Source organism: Lactuca serriola, chromosome 4 (assembly GCF_051521515.1).
Source record: "Lactuca serriola cultivar US96UC23 chromosome 4, Lser_US96UC23_V15, whole genome shotgun sequence".
In the NCBI taxonomy this organism is placed as follows: Eukaryota; Viridiplantae; Streptophyta; class Magnoliopsida; order Asterales; family Asteraceae; genus Lactuca; species Lactuca serriola.
In genome coordinates, this window is record NC_136411.1 from 344511105 (window position 1) to 344529154 (window position 18050).

The window sequence follows — 18050 nt, forward strand, 5'->3', positions numbered from 1 at the left end:
AAAAGAAGAAGCATCTAAGATTTTTCATAAGGAAAATATGAGTTATATTATTCTGACAAACAAACTCACACTACTACATTAGGCTGCAAATTTAACCACAAAGTTATTCATCGAGAGGACTCAATCAAACTCAAACTCCCCTCCACAAATCATTTCTATGTCCTCTCTTTTTGTCACAAATCAACACAACCTCCATATGCATTATTTGCAACATTAGATATACAATTGTATACATATCTTACCTCAAAAACCATCACCCTCACCCTCACCCCCTCCCACCATTCCCATGTCGTTGGTTCCTAAAGTAGCTTAGCAGCGATTGAGCCTGCAACAAAACATTTAAAAATTTACATATCATCACCAAACATTCAATGATGAGGGCGCTTACGTCTTTTGCATAAACGAGAGATCGAGCGCATGTCCCGTCCCATCTTTTACAGTTCGACAAAAAAAAAATACAATTTTGTCCCATTAATATCAGTCTCAGTCCCAATCCAATGCATATCAAACTCAACACAACCTGGTCTGTCATGTCAAAACAGGTTGTACTGTGTTTGGTATGCAATGGATTGAGACTGAGACTGATATTAATAGGACAAAATTGTATTTTTTTTTTGTCGAACCGTAAAAGATGGGACGGGACACGCGCTCGATCTCTCATATGTGTAAAAAGACGTAAATGCCCTTACTATCAAAAACTAAAAATAAAAACACACCTTTTCCTTAGCACGTGGAGTCCCCGACTGTGACAAAGCAACCAACGGCGGGACCGCCCCCTCTTGCAACACCATATTACAAAACCGACTGCTATTCGTACACAACTGCAAAAGCGCCGCCGCCGCATTCTCCTTCCCTCTCGCGGACCCCAACTCAACAACCTCAACCAAAACCGGTATCCCGCCCTCCTGCCCGATCGCCGTCCGACCTTCCGGAATCGTCGCAAGATTCGACAACACCGCAACCGCCTTATCCACCATCCCCGCCGCGGGGTCCATTAACTCCACAAGATACTTCACCGCGCCAGCCTGGACGATTCTCGCTTTATTTTCGTGAAAAATCGATAAATTAAATAAAGCAGTCGCCGCGTCCTTTTTACCCCTCGGTGTCCCGTTCCCTAATAAATCCACAAGCGGACGAATCGCCCCCGACCGCCCGATTCTTATCTTGTTGTCTTCAATCACCGAAAGACTAAAAAGCGTGGCGGCCGAGTTTTCTTTTGCTTCCGAGCTCCCGGTCTCGAGCACGTGAATCAACGGTTCGATCGCGTCCGCGTTTGCAATCGCGGTTTTGTTGTTGTCATTTATCGATAAATTCAAAAGGGCAGTTACGGAATTTTCTTGGACTTTTTCGTCCGTTGACTTTAGAAGACCGATTAGTAAATTTATCGCGCCACAGTTTGCGATCACGATGCGGTTATCCATGTTGTGTCTCGCGAGTAATCTTAACTCACCAGTTGCGTTTCTAACCACATCGATCGACGTGTCGGTCAACTCGTTGACCAATTTCTTGACTTGGGTTTCAACCGCGGTTAAATCCGGTCGCGTCTCCGTGGTTGGAGACGACACGATCCGCGGGCCGAACCGATCCGACGGTCTCCGCCATAGTTGGTTTCTTGGCCTCGGTTCGAACCGCGGCGAGTATTCGTGTTCCCGCCGCGGTGTGGCGGTGGCAGCAGGCTGAGCCGCCACTTCCACCGCCACCTCCGGCGGCACCACCACCTCATCCGCCTGAGACTCGTTTGTATTCGAAACCGTTGAGTTTTCACCTTGGTCGCCGGATTCCGGTGTGTTTTCCGGTAAGGAATCGACGGAGGGCGTTTGGACATGGTGGTGGTGGACGGGAGAATTGGGTTCGTGAAAAGACGAAATTACCCCTACGGGTGTTAACCGGTCAGGGAGTTTGACATTGTTTGACTCGCACCAGTTTGCGATTAGGGCTTTCACGGTGTAATTAGGGATGAGATTAGTGTGGGCTAGGGTTTGCATGGTTTTAGGGCACACAGTGAGGCCAAGATCGAGCCATTTACGAATATACCCCCGCTCATATGTCTGTCCAGAAGCTACAATTACAGGATCTGTCATCAATTCAAGTGATAAAGGGCAACAGAAATCAGGTGGAACTGGCACAGGGTTTGAAGATTCTGATTGTTTTGATTCGATTAAACAATCGATCATATGTGTAACAAGATTAATCATTTCTTCAATAACTTCTAAATCTCCAATCTTTTCTGCTTGTTCTGCGTTTTCCTTTAGTTTTTCAAGGGCAACAGCTTCGATTAAAAGTTCTTGGTTTGACTTTAGGTTAAGAAAGTCAGCAATTTTTGACCTCGAGTCAACACTAGCTCCAGATCCATCTGTTTGATCTCTTATTGCTTTTGAAAGGATTGATGATGATTTTTCATGGCCCATGTGTTTGATTTTCTGTATGCAATGCTGCAAAAGGGCCAAAAAGAAATATGTAGTTTTTATATATTTGTGTAATTCAATTCAATTTCTTTATTAAATTTATGAAATTATGGAATACCTCGAGTGATGATGAACTTAATTCATCAGGAAGATCATTAGAAGATTGCAGAAGCTCAAAAAGCTGTAAGCTTTGAGAACGAATCTTTGCAAATAATGATTCGATTTGCATAACCTAAAAAGTGGAAGAAATAGAGATACAAAATAATAAAGTTTTATAATTTCATTTCAAGAAAATTAAAATTTGGAAAAATGAGGGTGATTAAGACATACAAAGTAAACTTTGCTCATCAACGGGTGGCAATCTTCAAGAAGCTCTCTGAGTTCATCAATGGATTGATTCAATCCTGCAAATTCTTTTTGGAGAGATTCATTGGAAGAGATTTCTGAATCAGTGATTGATTCAAGTACTGGTTTATTTAATTTGAGTATTTCTTCAATCTTTTGGTAGTATTTTCCAACAATTTCTGAATTTCTGTTTTCATGGGATGGAAGATGAAAGAAAGTAGAGATGTTTTTGAGAAGGACTTTCAGAAGTGATATCTCCATGACACCTGTAAATAAGCAATGAATCATAATCTAGGAGATAATTAAATAACTATAATCTAAATTCCAAAATTTAGAAAAGGATCACAGACCTATATTTGGAAACTTGTGATTTGCTTATTTGAGAAAATGTTGTTCATATATGTGATCTTTAGAAAAGCCAAACTCCATAGATGATGTTCTTTTTGAACTCCCTATGAAGGTGTATAAATTCATTTAGTAGCATATAATTATAATGTGAGTTTTGTTAATAACCTTAGAAACAACAGCATGTTTGAATTGATATTTACCTTTAATTGTATGAGTTGTGTGATCTTTTAGTTACAGAGCTTGACTGTGGATTCAAAAAATGATAAACTTGGGTGTTATGCTCAAGAGATGATATATGAATGTGAAAGAACAAAAGAGTGCTTCAAATGAGGCTAATAACAATCCAGAAGAACAAAAACAAGACAGATTTAGATGTATCATATTGCAAAAGCTTGAAAAACAGTAAGCAACACAAAATCAGAGATAATTTAGTTAACTAGGGAGATAAAATATCTTCCATTAATGGACAAACATCAACAAAATATCATCTTCAAAAGTAATCTACTTATAATGTTAGTTTAATTTCCAGCATAAATGCAAGAAGAAGTAATAACTCGACAAGTTATAGATACCAATCCTACCTAAAGAATCCAATACATAAACTTAGCATAAATGGAATCTTTCGCAAATTGGGGGAAAATTCGACTTTCAGTTATAACTTTTACCAATTACCACCACATTACAATTCAAAACGAAGCAATACTAGATCATACCCCCAATCGCTAAGCAATTATCGAAACTATAACTCATCAATACAATATACATACCCTGGAGAAATAACCGACAGAAGTTTATGATCTCTCTACAGAATTCGAAGTACTAATGTCGGAATTCAAATTGATCAAATATACAAACACGCAAAGCTTAAATAAGAACGAGCATAAAGAATAGACTTGACTTCACCTCAATTGAACTCAAAACGCGTTGAAGAAAACGTTGAAAAAGGAACGAGTCCAACAGAGATCAAGAAGACGAATACAATCAGTAATAAACGAAACCCTAGAAGATAGAGTAAGAGTTCACCTGAATAACAAGGAACAAAGATCGGCAGATTTTAGCTTGAACAATTCGCCAAGGGATTGTAATTTGTAAAGATATTAAGAAACCAGTGGGTATGCGAAATGTTTATTCCTCTTGAATTCATGAAACAGCTCTATTCTTGCTTTCTCATTGGCTTTTTTATTTCTGCCATTATTTTATTTTTGATACCCAAAAACTCCGAATTTGTTCCTTCTTTTTGCTTTTGCTGCCCAATATTTAGGAAGGAGGTCAAAAAGAAAATGATATCGATTGCTGCAAAGCTGTTTGTGTTTTTCAATTTTCATTCATTTTTATTTTTTTATAAGAAGTTATCTTTAAATTTAGAGTAAATTATATCAATGGTTTCTATGGTTTGAGGTAATTTTTTTTTTAACTTGGAAGATCCTTACAGTTTGTTTTTGTTGCGTGTTTGGTCCATGTCTTATATAAAAAGACTATTTTGCCATTGATTTTTTAATTTTTTTTAAATAAAATGGGGTAGGTAAAGAAAGATAAGGTGAGATGGATGTAGGGTTGGGAGTGTGTTTATTTAAATAAATTAAAAATTCAAGGGTAAAATAGTCTTCTTAGGTAAGACAATGACCAAATGTGTAACAAAAACAAACAGTAAAGACTTTTCAAGTTAAAAAAATAAGTTAGAAACCAAACATACAAATTACCCCAAACGGTAGGGACCATTTGTATAATTTACTCAAATTTATATTTAAATTGTGGTTTGATTTCCAAAGAGTGTTTGGAATTTCTTCTAAAAATTCATTTTTAAGTTAATGATTTTTTGAAAAGTCAATAAGTTAAAAAAAGACAAAACTGCACAAATAGTCTCTGTGGTTAGCTGAAAATTGTCACTTTGGTCCAAAAAAGTTTGTACTAGCACCAGAGGTCCAAACTTTTTATTTTGTTGCGAGTTTAGTCCAGTTTGCTTTAAACTTTTTCATAATGACTATTTTGCCCTTATTATTTTTTTCTTTTTTTAGTTTTTTTTCTTATTTAAATACTTTTTTTATTAAAAGAAAAACTAAAAAAGAAATTTTGCATTTTCTATTTATTTTTATAATTTTTTATAAAAAAAATAAAAATGAAATCTCTCTCTCTCTCTCTCTCTCTCTCTCTCTCCTTTGGACAAGGAAATCCACCCAGACACCTCCTCCGATCTGCCTTGCTCCCTATTGTCTTGTGATAAACCTCCACCCCAACGCTCTCACCACCGCTATCGCCTTCCTCCAGTCATAGAGTTGTGCCACCGGAAAACCACCAGGGACCACCGGAACATCACCACTGCCACCACCTATTTACCCTCCTACCATCGCCGATCAACCCACCAACCACAACCCTTTCCCTCCTCCTTCCCTCTGGTCAAACCCGTCGAAACAGGAAGACGAAATCAGCGGAGCTGCCATCTCCACCCACCGCCACCGTCTTCACCTCTTGTTTCACCACTGTTGATGAAAGTCCGACCACCACTTTATACCCCCTCCTCTCGACTGAAAATCACCACCAAACACCACTCATATTCGATTCTCCACTGATTTCGACCATAACCCAACCAAAAACGAGGCCGAAGGCTGCCAGAGCAACCTCCGACCACCATAGCAGGTAGCCGCTGATGTGGGACACCGCCGCCAATAGCTGATGTTTCCGCCGACCCTCTCCAACCAGTCTCGTCACCTGGAAACTCTAACCCCATTTTTTGTAGCCGCCGGCCTTGGTCGCAGATCTGGAACATCAATAGTGCCAGTGATATCTCCGGCAACGATTATAACAATGACGCTAAGGCTCAGATCTGGAAAGACGAGTCGAAAAAGCAGCGGTCGTTTGGGAGGGAGGTTTCAGATATGAACAACCACCAGAGTTGTTCTTCTCCGGTTCGATCTGTTGAAGCTCAATCGGATGAAGACGAAGGGCGACGCCATTTTTTTCGGAGAGGCGAAGGAAACAACGTTGGGTGCAAGACGAAGGACTACGGCGGTGTTTCAAGGGGTTGGTTTACATATATCCGTTTAAAGGGTTTGCCTGTCGGAGGTTGGTGGTGGCAATAGACAATGGGGGGATGAAGGCGGTGGTGGCTCGACTGACGATAGTGGTGTCGGAGATGCTCTTCTACAGAGGAAGAGAAATTGAGTGTTTTGTGTTAAACGTGAAAGAGGAGGAGGCAGAGTAGTATTATTTTTATTTCTTATTTTCTTTTTAATTATTGTAATAAAAGAAAAATGAAAAAACAAATTAACAAGGGCAAATATGTCATTTTAAAAAGATTCAAAATAGATTGGACCAAACTCGCAACAAAATCAAAGTTTTGGACCGGTGGTGCTAGTCCAAACTTTTTTGGACCAAAGTGGCAATTTTCGACATACCACAGGGACCATTTGTGCAGTTTAGTCTTAAAAAAAATGTTTGTATCTTAATAAAGACTTTTAAAACAATTTTAGTTTAGCCTTTGAAAAAGAGTTTTGAAGAAATTACAATTTATGACTTTTTAGAATGATTTATACCTTATTATATTAAAAAAACAAATGAAAGTCAATAAATTAGTCAAACACTTTTTAATTTATTAACTTATTGATTTTTACCACTAAAAAACTAATTCAAACATTTTTTAAAAACTCATATTCCCACATTCATAAAATTGTTAGGAGTGGGGGTCGCTAAGACCCTTGCTAGCATAAGCTAACACCGCCTTTAGCATGCGCTAAGAGAGGTGCTAAGTTACACTCGCTAAGCCCCTAAAGAGAAGAAAGAGAGAGCAATGGTTGGTTATGGTTATTTTTTTTTTTAAAATCAAAACAAAATCTATTAAACTCTACACATTATCACTCTCTACCTTTTTCATCTAGAATCGGCAAAAATCGACCCAACCCGCTAACCCAACCTAAAATTAACGGGTCGGGTTGAGATTTCCAACCTATTTAAGTTAATTGGGTCAACTCGCTTAATTCATTTAATTAAATATGTTGGATTGGGGTAAAATTATAAACCCGTTTTCAACTCGTCAACTCATTTAATTTTAATATATATTTAATTTAATAATTATTTGAATATTATCATGTAGTAATCAAAGTATTAATTTATAAATTATAATGTTGTATTATTATTTATGTTTAAAAAATGCAATCCTAATTCTAATCATTTTTCTTAGTACGGACAATACTAGCCACTCTCTAAAATCACTTCGAAATTAAATATTTTTAATTTTATTTGAACAATTTATATGTATTTATGAATTATGATTGTGTTTTTGTCATACTTTGAAACTTTATTTATGTTTGAAACTAATTTAAGCGGTGTAAGCTTTAGTTAATTAATTTATTATTTTTATTTTAAATAGGTTAACCCAATGTGAACGTATCCCTCTAGGAATATGTTAAAGATAACCGAACTGCTATTCTTAGGATGACCTAGTTAACGGTCATTGTCCGGCCTAGTGCCAGACCCAGGCCCTCGCCCTCGCGACCTCGCACTAGGACCTTAGTGTTTGGCGCTCTCAAGTCCAAGTCCAATCCCATGCAATAATTGGTCTATAATAAGTCAAAACGCAGTTGGTCACTTCCCAGGGCGACAAGTGTAATGCTCAGAGCGTTGCTCTTTGTCTCTTCTGCACTAATAGCAGATGACCACTAGTGGTACACGAGCCACCAATGAACTCCTCAATCGCATGTGCTGCACTGACCCCGACCCTGTTGGCCCTTCAATCGTTGATCCGAAGTCTTGGGTCTCTTCCTGGGACCCTCCCCTGACTGCACCTGATCTGACCCCCTCTTCCCCAGGTGCTCCAAATCGATCTCCGCTCACAAAAGATAAAGTGTGAGCTCCAATGATAGCCATAAGCTCGGTGCGTATCACGCCCAAGTGCTCATCCAAGATCTCTATAATTCTTTCCTTAACTAAACCAAAGATCACATAAATCTGCTCCAAATACCGCATGTAATATTCGACGAGATGAATTTCTGCATCTGCTCCCTAATCAACTCAGTACCTTCACCTGAGCTGGAACCAAAACATGAACCTCCTTTCTGGGGGCTTATCACCAAACTGATATTGAACATGCAAAAGATCATAATATACTCAATAATCCTCTTCCTACAAGCTTCTTAGATTCTTCAAGACTATCCCCGATTCGAGTATGGATCATGTGCTTTCAGTAGTACGGGCCCAATACTACCTTCCACACCTATCCATACTTCCCTCAAGAATCATCTTGAATCCTCTAAGTCAGCTCCTCAATCTTATTCCCCCGAAAACTCACTAAACAGCGCAACAAAACCTACTGAAGCATTACCTAGGCTTTCCTAGGTTCCCGACCTTACCCTGTCATCAGCTGTTGAGGAACTCCCCATAATGTCAGTCATCCACCTCATGAATACCATCATATTCACTTAGTAGCTGACTCCTATTATCTAAGAGTTCCACAAAGCAAACAACATTCATGCAATAACACTCCAATCCATAGAACTATCATATAACATTCAAACCACACACCATCAATTATGCTAGAAATTCCAACCTTACTGTCGGTTGCCTTATGCATGCAAATTATACACAGAACATGATCAAATAGACTGTCGAATAACAGACTCTACCCTAGAACCACAACCATACAAGGAATAGGAAATAAGGCCAAATCAATTATTCTAGGGCAATAAGATCTTAACCGTATACAATTTTTAAAGCATACACTTAGCAATTACTGATTCCAATAGATATCCTCATCTCAGCATAACATCTAATTCACCCAATGCAACAAGGTATCACATATCAGGCCAAACTACCACTAACTAATCAGCTCTAGCATGCAAGCCTACCAGCTCATACAATATACATACAAAGGCATCGCTCCTAGCATTATATCATGCAAGAACTGAGCCGATCCTTATTCCTAACTAGCATGCAATTAACAGATTCATAAATCAAATCATAACAGATAACATGTATGGGTATTTTGGGAAAACTTACTTGAGCTCAGCTGATTGCATGCACCACACCCTTTTCTTATCTTAGAAAACTCTTTCCTTGAAAATACTTTTCTTTTTGAAAACTTTACTAATCCTCAGTTTGAGTTCAGACACACCTGATAGTATGTCTGAATCCCTCAAACCAAGGCTCTGATACCAACTTGTAACAACTCGAAAATACACCATAAAAAATTTTTGTTTTTAGATTTATAAATCGTTAATACAAATTCTTCCCAAAAACCAAGGTAACAAAATTTTAACATAACATCATCAAATCAGAGTAGTTCGCAGAATACGAAAACATGTGGTGTGTGCTCTACAATCATCCAAAGCTCTCCTAATTGAAAACTGAAGTTCTTAAAACATAAACTGAAGACCGTAAGCACAAAGCTTAGTGAGTTCCCTAAAATACCATACAACATACAACCGTAGATTATCATGCAACATACATATAGTTCCCATGGCTCATCTTGAACCAAACTGAGGCCCAGGCCCAAAATCAAAAAGGCCTAAAACTGCTAGATCCATAAAAGCCCACTAATGGCCTAATTTTCCAAATTAGGCCCAACCCTATATGGGCCTTATCCTAAAGCCTGATAATTCCTTAGTCAATAACAAATCTCAGAAAGCCCGAAGATACCACGAGGCTCAAGCCCATTGGGCCCACAAAGACCTAAATCCTTTGGGCCCACAAGGCTCAACAAAGAATTCACATAACCTAGTCCAATTCCAAAAACAATTCCTCGGTCCAGAAGTCCAACACTCAAAGCCCAAGACCCACAACCAAGGCCCAAAGTCCAAAGATGACAAACAAGCCCAAAATGGCATTGGGACATTTATGTTAGGCGTACACCCGAATGAGGGAACAAGAACTTTGCACAGGGACGAGGTTTGAAAACTCAAACCTTGAGTGAATGCTTGAGATTAATGTCTGCTTGATAATGGATGTTCAAGTCGAGACTGGAAAGACCAGTCAAGTCTTAGATAATCAATTCAACAAATGATCAAGACATAAATTGAGAACAAGAAGACAATGATCATGTAACAACCCAATTTTCACGTCCAAAAATTTCATTTGTATATCAATATTTTGGAAAGCATTTGTAATTAAAACATTGTCTGATCAAATCATTCCACAATCACAAATTGTGTTGAAAACCAAAATACGAAATCAACTAAATATCAGAGTACAAATCCCAGAACAATCTCGTAAGGCGGAAAACAGTGTATGTGTATGATGTATCGCTAACGTGCCAACTCCTTCCCCTTCGATGAAGAGGTACCTAAAACCAAAACTGAACACTGTAAGCACGAAGCTTAGTGAGTTCCCCCAACGTACCACATACCATACAATCATACAACATACAGTATAGTCATATAACATATCATACTTGTCAGACATTTATAGGGTGCCGGACCTACCCGGTAGGACCATTCTGGGGTGCCGACCTACCCGTGTGGCCATTTTGGGGTGCCGTCCTACCCGTGCGGCCATTCTAGGGTGCCGACCACCCTTCGGTCCTAACAACCGAACCTCGGGGACTGTTTCAGCTCCTACCACTACTACTATCATATATCATAACATAACATACTATCAGACATATCTGGGGTGTCTGACTACCCTTTGGTCCTAACAACCGAACTTGGGGACTGTTCCCCTCCTACTACCCCTAACACATATCTCAAATCATGCTAGCATATAATCATGACATCACATACTATCAGACGTATCTGGGGTGTCTGACTACCCTTCGGTCCTAACAACCGAACTCTACTACTATAACACATCAAGCTAGCATATAACATATCAGGTAGTAGCAAACCCAGATGATATCACAAATACAATCATCTAACATACAACTCCTACTGGTGGGCCGGCATTGTGGTCGTAGACCCACCGCTACTGGAAGGTAACTCACCTCAAAGTAGCTGCTTGTAACACCCCGAATTCCCATGTATTATTTATTCTTGTATTTTTTGGTGATTTGTGAGGAGACTCGGCGAGTTGGAGCCCAAACTCGCCGAGTATGATCGCGGTTATGGGCGCGGGTTCGCGTCTGGACTCGACGAGTCCAAAAGTGGACTCGGCGAGTCCATGCTGTTTAATGAAACCCTAATTCCCCGGGTTTGGAGCCTATTTAAGGGCACTTATAGCCTCCCATTGCGGCTACCAGTCCCTTGAGAGAACCCTAAGAGAGCTAAATCGCTTTGAGAGAGAAGAAGTCACTTTTGGATCTTTGTATCCTTTGTTTAGCAAGAAGAAGGTGACAAGAGCAAGGAGGAGGTGAGATTCAAGCAGATCCAGAGTCCAGAGACTTCATTTTGAGGTAATAGTTCGAACCTCCTTCAGTTTTAGGGTTGATCTTTAGAGTTAGGGTTTTCTAACCCCTTTGGAGAGTGATTATGTGGAGCAAATGGTCCCTCTTCGAGTTTGTGCCTTGGATCTGGACTCAAAGAGGTCCAGAGACCTTAACCCTTGAAGCTTTTTGGGTTAGTATGGAGTTATTGGACTTAGGTTGTCATTTTTGGGACCAAATCTCCTTTTGATGCCTTGTTGTGGTTATACAAGCATCAACTTTCGAACTTTACGTGACATTCATGCTTGGGAAGGCCAGATCTATGGTTTGGGGAAACAGATCTGACCTCAGGAGGTCAATAGAGTTTGTGCATGGCATGAACTCGCCGAGTTGTTCTTGAGACTCGGCGAGTAGGGTTTGGGTTTCACGTAAATTGTTCAGCGAGTAGACTCGCCGGGTTGGGGGATGACCCAGTAAGTCAGGGAGAGTCTAGGGGGCTGAGTCAAGCCGGAACTCGCCGAGTTGTTCTTGAGACTCGGCGAGTTGAGTTATGGTGGCCCCACGATTCATGCCAGGTGGAACTCTTCGAGTTAGGGAAGTACTCGACGTGTCAAGAGAGGATCCAAGGGAGTCAGTGGACACGTATAGACTCGCCGAGTCGCTCTAGTGCACCCGCCGAGTCCGGTCAAAGTTGACCGTTGACCATTGACCAGAGTTGACCAATGTTGACTTGATAAGGTTAGTCAACCGTAGTTGGGAAAGTGTTAATTAGAGATATATTGTCTTATAGGAGGACTATAGCTCGGGAGATCGAGCACTAGTGATTTCAGGGATTTGCGAGTTATTGAGATACGCGAGGTGAGTCTTCTCACTATACTTTACCTTGAGTAGGTAATCAGAGTTATGTGACAGAGTATTTGTATGCTATATGTATGTTATGTGTTGTACTACATTATTTCTATGTGATTTATGCTGTGCATGTTTATAGAGTTGGAACCAGAAGGTTCACAGAGTTAGAACTAGAGGGTTCACAGAGTAGGGTCCACAGACCCACAGAGTTATAGCCTCGAGTGGCTAATATGTTCTATGTGTGGTATTTTGGGGAACTCACTAAGCTTTGTGCTTACAATGTTTGGTGTTATTTGTTTCAGGTACTAGTGATGACCATGGGAAGGCGCCGACTTGATCAGTACACACACGGGATTTTTATGTTATGAGATCTTGAGATTTTTATATGTCATGGATTTGAGTTTCAAACATTGATGTTTTTATGAATATTAAATGAATTATGCTTTTATAAAATGCGAAAAATTGTTTTGAAATTTATGGTGTTACACTGCTGATCTGCGTGGGAACTGTCTGTCTGCTGCTGCTGCTCCGGAAATCCTCCGGCTGCGATTCCCACGAAACACTCAGTCAAACACTGCTAACTGTCCTTAGGGTAAAATGAACATTTTACCCCTAACCAAGTCAAAGTCAACTTCCAGTTGACCTGACTCACCGAGTTGGCTCACTAACTCGTCGAGTCCCTATCCAGTCGATTGTCCTCACTCCCGTCCCTACTCGTCGAGTTAAGCATTGACTCGACGAGTTCTCCTTCCAAACATATATCCCATAGTCCTTCATTCAACTCGCCGAGTTGTATGAACAACTCGTCGAGTTCATCTTCATCCGATGAACACTCTAGTCTGTGACTTGCCGAGTTGTATGAACAACTCGTCGAGTCTATTCTTGAGGCAAGAAGATTGCCTTGGACTCGCCGAGTCAGGGAATTGACTCGCCGAGTCCCTCCATTACTGAGTCTGGCTTCTGACTCATTGAGTCCACTTATAGCTCACTGATCCCACTCGGCATAACTCAAAAGAGGAAAATCGGGGACTCGCGACTCGACTCGCCGAGTCCGAAGAACGACTCGTCGAGTCGTATGCATGCAATCACTATATACTCGATTATGCTTGAATCCGGTGCATTCCATCCATAGATCTGGGTTCTTAGGGCTCGATTAACACGTAAAGTTTCCAACTTTACGTGTATATAAACACCAATGACGGTTTTGAGGCTCAAAACACACTAAAAGAGTAGATATAGGGCTTTCATGCAATATGGCTCCATAAAGGTAGTAGATCTAGGCTCTTGAAGCTCAAACCTAGCTAGATTCAAAGGCCATTCCACTCAATATGATCTCTATATTACAAACAATCTAGGAAGTGGATAAAGATGGCTTAAATGGGGTTTCTAAAAGAAAATCATCATGGCAATAGAAAAGATTTGAAATATAACTCAATGGGCTCTGGATTGAGTTCTAGATCCTTGCTCTTCTCCTTCTCCTTGGTCCTTCCTTCCTTCTCTTCTTCAAACTTTAAGTAAAAGCACACAAACACTCAAATCACAAAAGGGGAGGGTGAGGGTTTGATAAAGGATGCTCTGAGAGTGAAGGGGGCGAGCTTGGGGCACATAAGGGGGTTTAAATAGGGTGCAAACCCTTGAAGTTAGGGTTTCTTCCAAACTGGCGGACTCGCCGAGTCCAGGATATGGACTCGTCGAGTCGCCAACTTAAACGTGATCGATATCTCATCCCTACTCGGCGAGTCAGGCCTACAACTTGCCGAGTTCCAGCTAAAAATGCAAAAATACTTAGATTAAAATTCATACCAGGAACCAGGTGCTACAGATCAAGGTAACATTAATTAATGAGGATCAAGAAGAATGTTTTTAATGTGATAAGAGTAAATGCCAAAAGTGAGAGAAGGATCCATTGTTTACTTGTATTGAATGCTCCTATATATAGGAGAGAGTATTACAACGAATTAACCAAGTAACTTACATAGGACCGGACAATAGAACTATTTCTAACATTCTGATTGTCTAAGAGTACAAAAAGCTAAGTCCTATGAAATGTTACATCAATACAAATATAATAAATGACTAAAGATAAAACAACATTCTTCCGGATCAGCAAGCATTCCGGACATGAGAGTCACTCCGGAATGTGTTCTTTTTCTCTTTTTATCATCTCTTCTTCTCTTTAGCTCCGGACAGCTTCCGGAGCACCTATCTCTTCGGAACCAAACACACTTCGGAATGAGTATCAAGGATTACTAAAGGTTCACTTTTAGGTTCCAACAATCTCCCCTTAAGTGAACTTAGCAATCCATCAATTTAGTTAATTTCTTACTTGATGAAGGTATAGGCTCGAAACAGCCATTCTCGGACTTCAACGCACCATGCCAACTGACTCACAAACTTTGCCTTAATGTGTCCCGGAGCATCAGACTTGGATGCACGCAAAATAAACTTTTTCAGAGCTTTGGTAGGGATCAGGTGTTTGTCTAGGACTCGGAAGCAATCCTTCTTGTTTGTTTTTCTTGTAGTGTAGACAAACCCTAGAACAGGCTCTTCAATGGGACCATCAGCAAGGAGTTCAGCTTCCGGAAGGCTGAAATTGATTTTAGGAACAAATTGCTCTGTTCTGTAGAGGTGAGCAAGTACATAGTCTCTTCGACTGAACTCTGGAACATAATCTTTCAAGAAGCTTAGTGCAGCATGATAGGCTCCCATACTAAGGTCATCCCTTTGATTTTCTCTGAAGTATGCGGCCGGGGTAAGAATATCGTTCGGATTCATGGAGGGGAAATCCGCATCGGTAAGTGTCTGAGGAATAGGTCTGTTCCGGAGAATGTGAAACGGGAACAATGGACAATTCATTTCAAACTTTACCAGGATTTTTCTTCTGAAGCCCGAGACCTGAGTGATCCTCTTCTTTTACCATACGTCCTTGAAAGGGAATGCATTCTTAGAGTAGAACCTATCAAGTCTTTCTCTTTCTGTTCGGATGATTACTTCCGGAGGATCTGTGGGATGGAGCGGAGCAAACTTGGTGTAATATTTGTTGTAGGGAGAGAGAGGAAGATCCAGTTGCTCAAGGTCACTTGTGGGAATGTCATAGGACATGACTGGAATGATTTCGTGATCTTGGAGGATGCCTTCACGGCAAAGAGGAGACATCCTACGCAATGGGTCAGGATTATCTTTCAGAGCCTGGATCCGGATGCTTTCTTCAAGGGTTTGATTTATTTCCTCCTGAGACCATCCCTGTTTGTGTTTGAGATGAGGTCCGGAATGCAAGGCTGGTTGTTCAGTTGTCATTGGTTTCTTGCCTTTGTCTTTGTGAACAGCAGAGATAACCATCTTCATATTCTCATCAATTGTAAATTCCGGAGTAAGATTTGGAAGTGGTTCTTCCGGAATATCATCAGGGGTCTGGAGTGGAGAGCACCGATCAATTGGAGCAATTTTGGGTTCTGGAATAGGAGGTTGTACTGAAGGAGTAGCCCGGAAAGCTTGGGCAGTTAGAAGAGATTTTTCCTTAGCCATTTTGACAACTTGCTCAAAAACTTCCGGAAGAGAGGATGGCTAAGAGACTGCGGGCCATATCCTCTTTTGTTCTTCAGAAATGACCTTCGGAATGGACAAATTGGGAGCTTGAAGAGCGAGGATGCTCTTAGGAGCGTCATCAGGGACATATTCGCTTTCATATTCATTTGCTTCCTCTTTGGCACTTTTGGAAGGAGATCCAGAGAGAATCTGAAGTTCTTTGTCGTCTGACTCTTCTTCATCTTGGAGAGAGAACTGAGTAGGAGGTTTCCATGATTGACTGGGTCCTTCTCCCCCTCTTGCATCGGTAAACCTACGGACCGGTGCAAGAAACAAAGAGTCCTTGAGATCATCAAACTTTGAGAAGACCTTCTGAAGACCTGTAGTAAGTTGAGGAGACAGAGTATCATAGGCTTCAGCAGTGGGAGCTTGCTCAGAAATGTGCTTGAAGGTGGTGCTGAGGATAGAAATCATCTCATCAAATTTCTGGTTCGGAACATCAACGATGTTCCAAGTTGAGCGAAGAAGTTTGATGAGGACTTGTTGAATAACCATGTTCATTTCATCCTTTTGCTTAATCTCTTTCTCCATTCTTTGAATTTGCTTCTCATGGTGAATGTGAGTCTGCTTGATTAGTTCGTTGGTAGCAGTCACCAAGTTATCATGGACTTTGAGCATGGAGGTGATGGTGTTGAGGTAGTTGTCGACAAGAGCATCATATTTGGAATCAAGTTTCTCAATAGTGTGCTTTAGGCGGAGAGACATTAATTGATCCAACTGAGCTTCTCTTTCTGCAACGGATGGTCTGGACGATTTGGAGAGAGATTGGAGAATAGCATCAAGTTTTGCATCGAGTCCGGAGACTTGCTGATCCAGTTTGTTGTTCAGTTGAGTGATAGAGTTTTCAACTGATGACACTTTTGCCATAGTGTCAGAGATAGTAGTACATATCTCCAGGAGAGCAAAAGGATCAACATAGTCACCCGCAGAGGATTCCAAATCAGATTCGGAATGTTGCAGAGAAGACTTGTGAGAATGAGGATGAGTTGAAGGACCTGTTTTGGTGGTTGCATCGTCTTCCTGATGTTTTGAGGGAGAGTTGTCATCCGGAGTGGTGGAGGATGAGGATCCGAAGTCATATGCAGACGTAGAACCGGATGACTTGGATTGGAAGTGAGAAGAGGCTTTGAAGGTGAATTCTGGAATGTGCCTGGCTTCGTTGTCCAACAATACTTCTTCAGAGATTTCTTCTTCCGAATCAATGTGGAATGCACTTTGATGAGTGGTGATAGGTGGTTGCTTGGAAGTAAGCTCAACATCCACTTCTGCGTCGGTGGGAGAAGTATAGGGCAAGCTGCTCTGAATGGCCCTATTCCTCATGGAAATGAGAGTTGATTCCACTTGAGCTCTAGAGAGGTATGGACGTTGTGATGTTGCCCTGTTAACATAGTCTTCTCAATCAGGATCATTAACCCCAGATCGTCCTTTACTCCTTCCGGGTATCAGACCAGTTGAGGCATCGGAAGTTGGAGGGACTACTCCTCCTTCCGGATGCTTGGGGTCCGGAACAACGGTTCTGGAGTGTGTGCGTGTAGAAGAGATGATGGGAATATCAAACTTGACACGTGAGTGTGTTCCAGGGAGCGGCAAGGAACTTTGTTCAACACCGACATCACCCTTTTGGGAGGGTGAGGGTGGATTATGTGGAGACTCCCCGTGAGTGTGTGCTTGTGATGTTGAAACATTGAGGGGTACCTCATATGAGTGGGCAGGAGGGGTGTGCGGATGGCCAAAATCAGCCTGAATGTCATGGGTGCCCTCCTGTTGAGAGGGGGCACTGACTTTGGTTTTCTTTTTGGTTTTGGGATTTTTGGGAGACGCCTTTCTCTTGGCTGATTTTTTGAGTTTAGGTCCGGACATGTCTGGGTTGGCCTCTTCCGAAGTGGGTTCAACAGAGACAGGGGCAGGTTGTGTTGGGTTGAACACAACCAAAGTCTCTAAATGTTGTTTCAAGTAAGGAGAGTCGGAAGGGATGATGGCCAACATGTGGTCCGGAAGTCGTCTGACCGGACCAAAGGAAGATTGGTCCGGAATTCTGTAAGCCTTAACGAGTTTGAAAGAAATACATGCCTCTGGAGGAATGGTGTTCACCAGAATGGGGACATTGAGTTCCTTGAAGATTTGTTCAATCGTCAGGGCCCAAAATCAAGGGCTCGAAATTTCGTTTGGTTTTCTCTTAATGGCAAACTTGCAAAAGTCTTGCCATAACACTTCAGGAAGATCAACGACGTTAT

The 18050-nt window shown here is 41.1% G+C and overlaps 1 protein-coding gene across 4 annotated transcripts; it reads right to left on the bottom strand.

Annotated features, from left to right (window-relative positions):
* Positions 1-4362, bottom strand: LOC145097531 (U-box domain-containing protein 4-like). Of its 4 annotated transcripts, none has more exons than XM_079035105.1 (7): positions 4122-4362; positions 3299-3342; positions 3101-3202; positions 2736-3016; positions 2524-2637; positions 717-2432; positions 1-325 (listed from the first exon to the last, which is right to left on the bottom strand). In XM_079035105.1, exons 4-7 carry the CDS (start codon positions 3009-3011, stop codon positions 266-268), a joined length of 2166 nt encoding a protein of 721 aa, XP_078891231.1. In that variant the 5' UTR covers positions 3012-3016; positions 3101-3202; positions 3299-3342; positions 4122-4362; the 3' UTR covers positions 1-265. The 4 variants fall into 4 exon arrangements, with proteins under 4 accessions (XP_078891231.1, XP_078891232.1, XP_078891233.1 ...); XM_079035106.1 differs by lacking the exon at positions 4122-4362 and adding an exon at positions 3866-4049; XM_079035107.1 differs by lacking the exon at positions 3101-3202.
* Positions 4363-18050: the final 13688 nt, after the last annotated feature.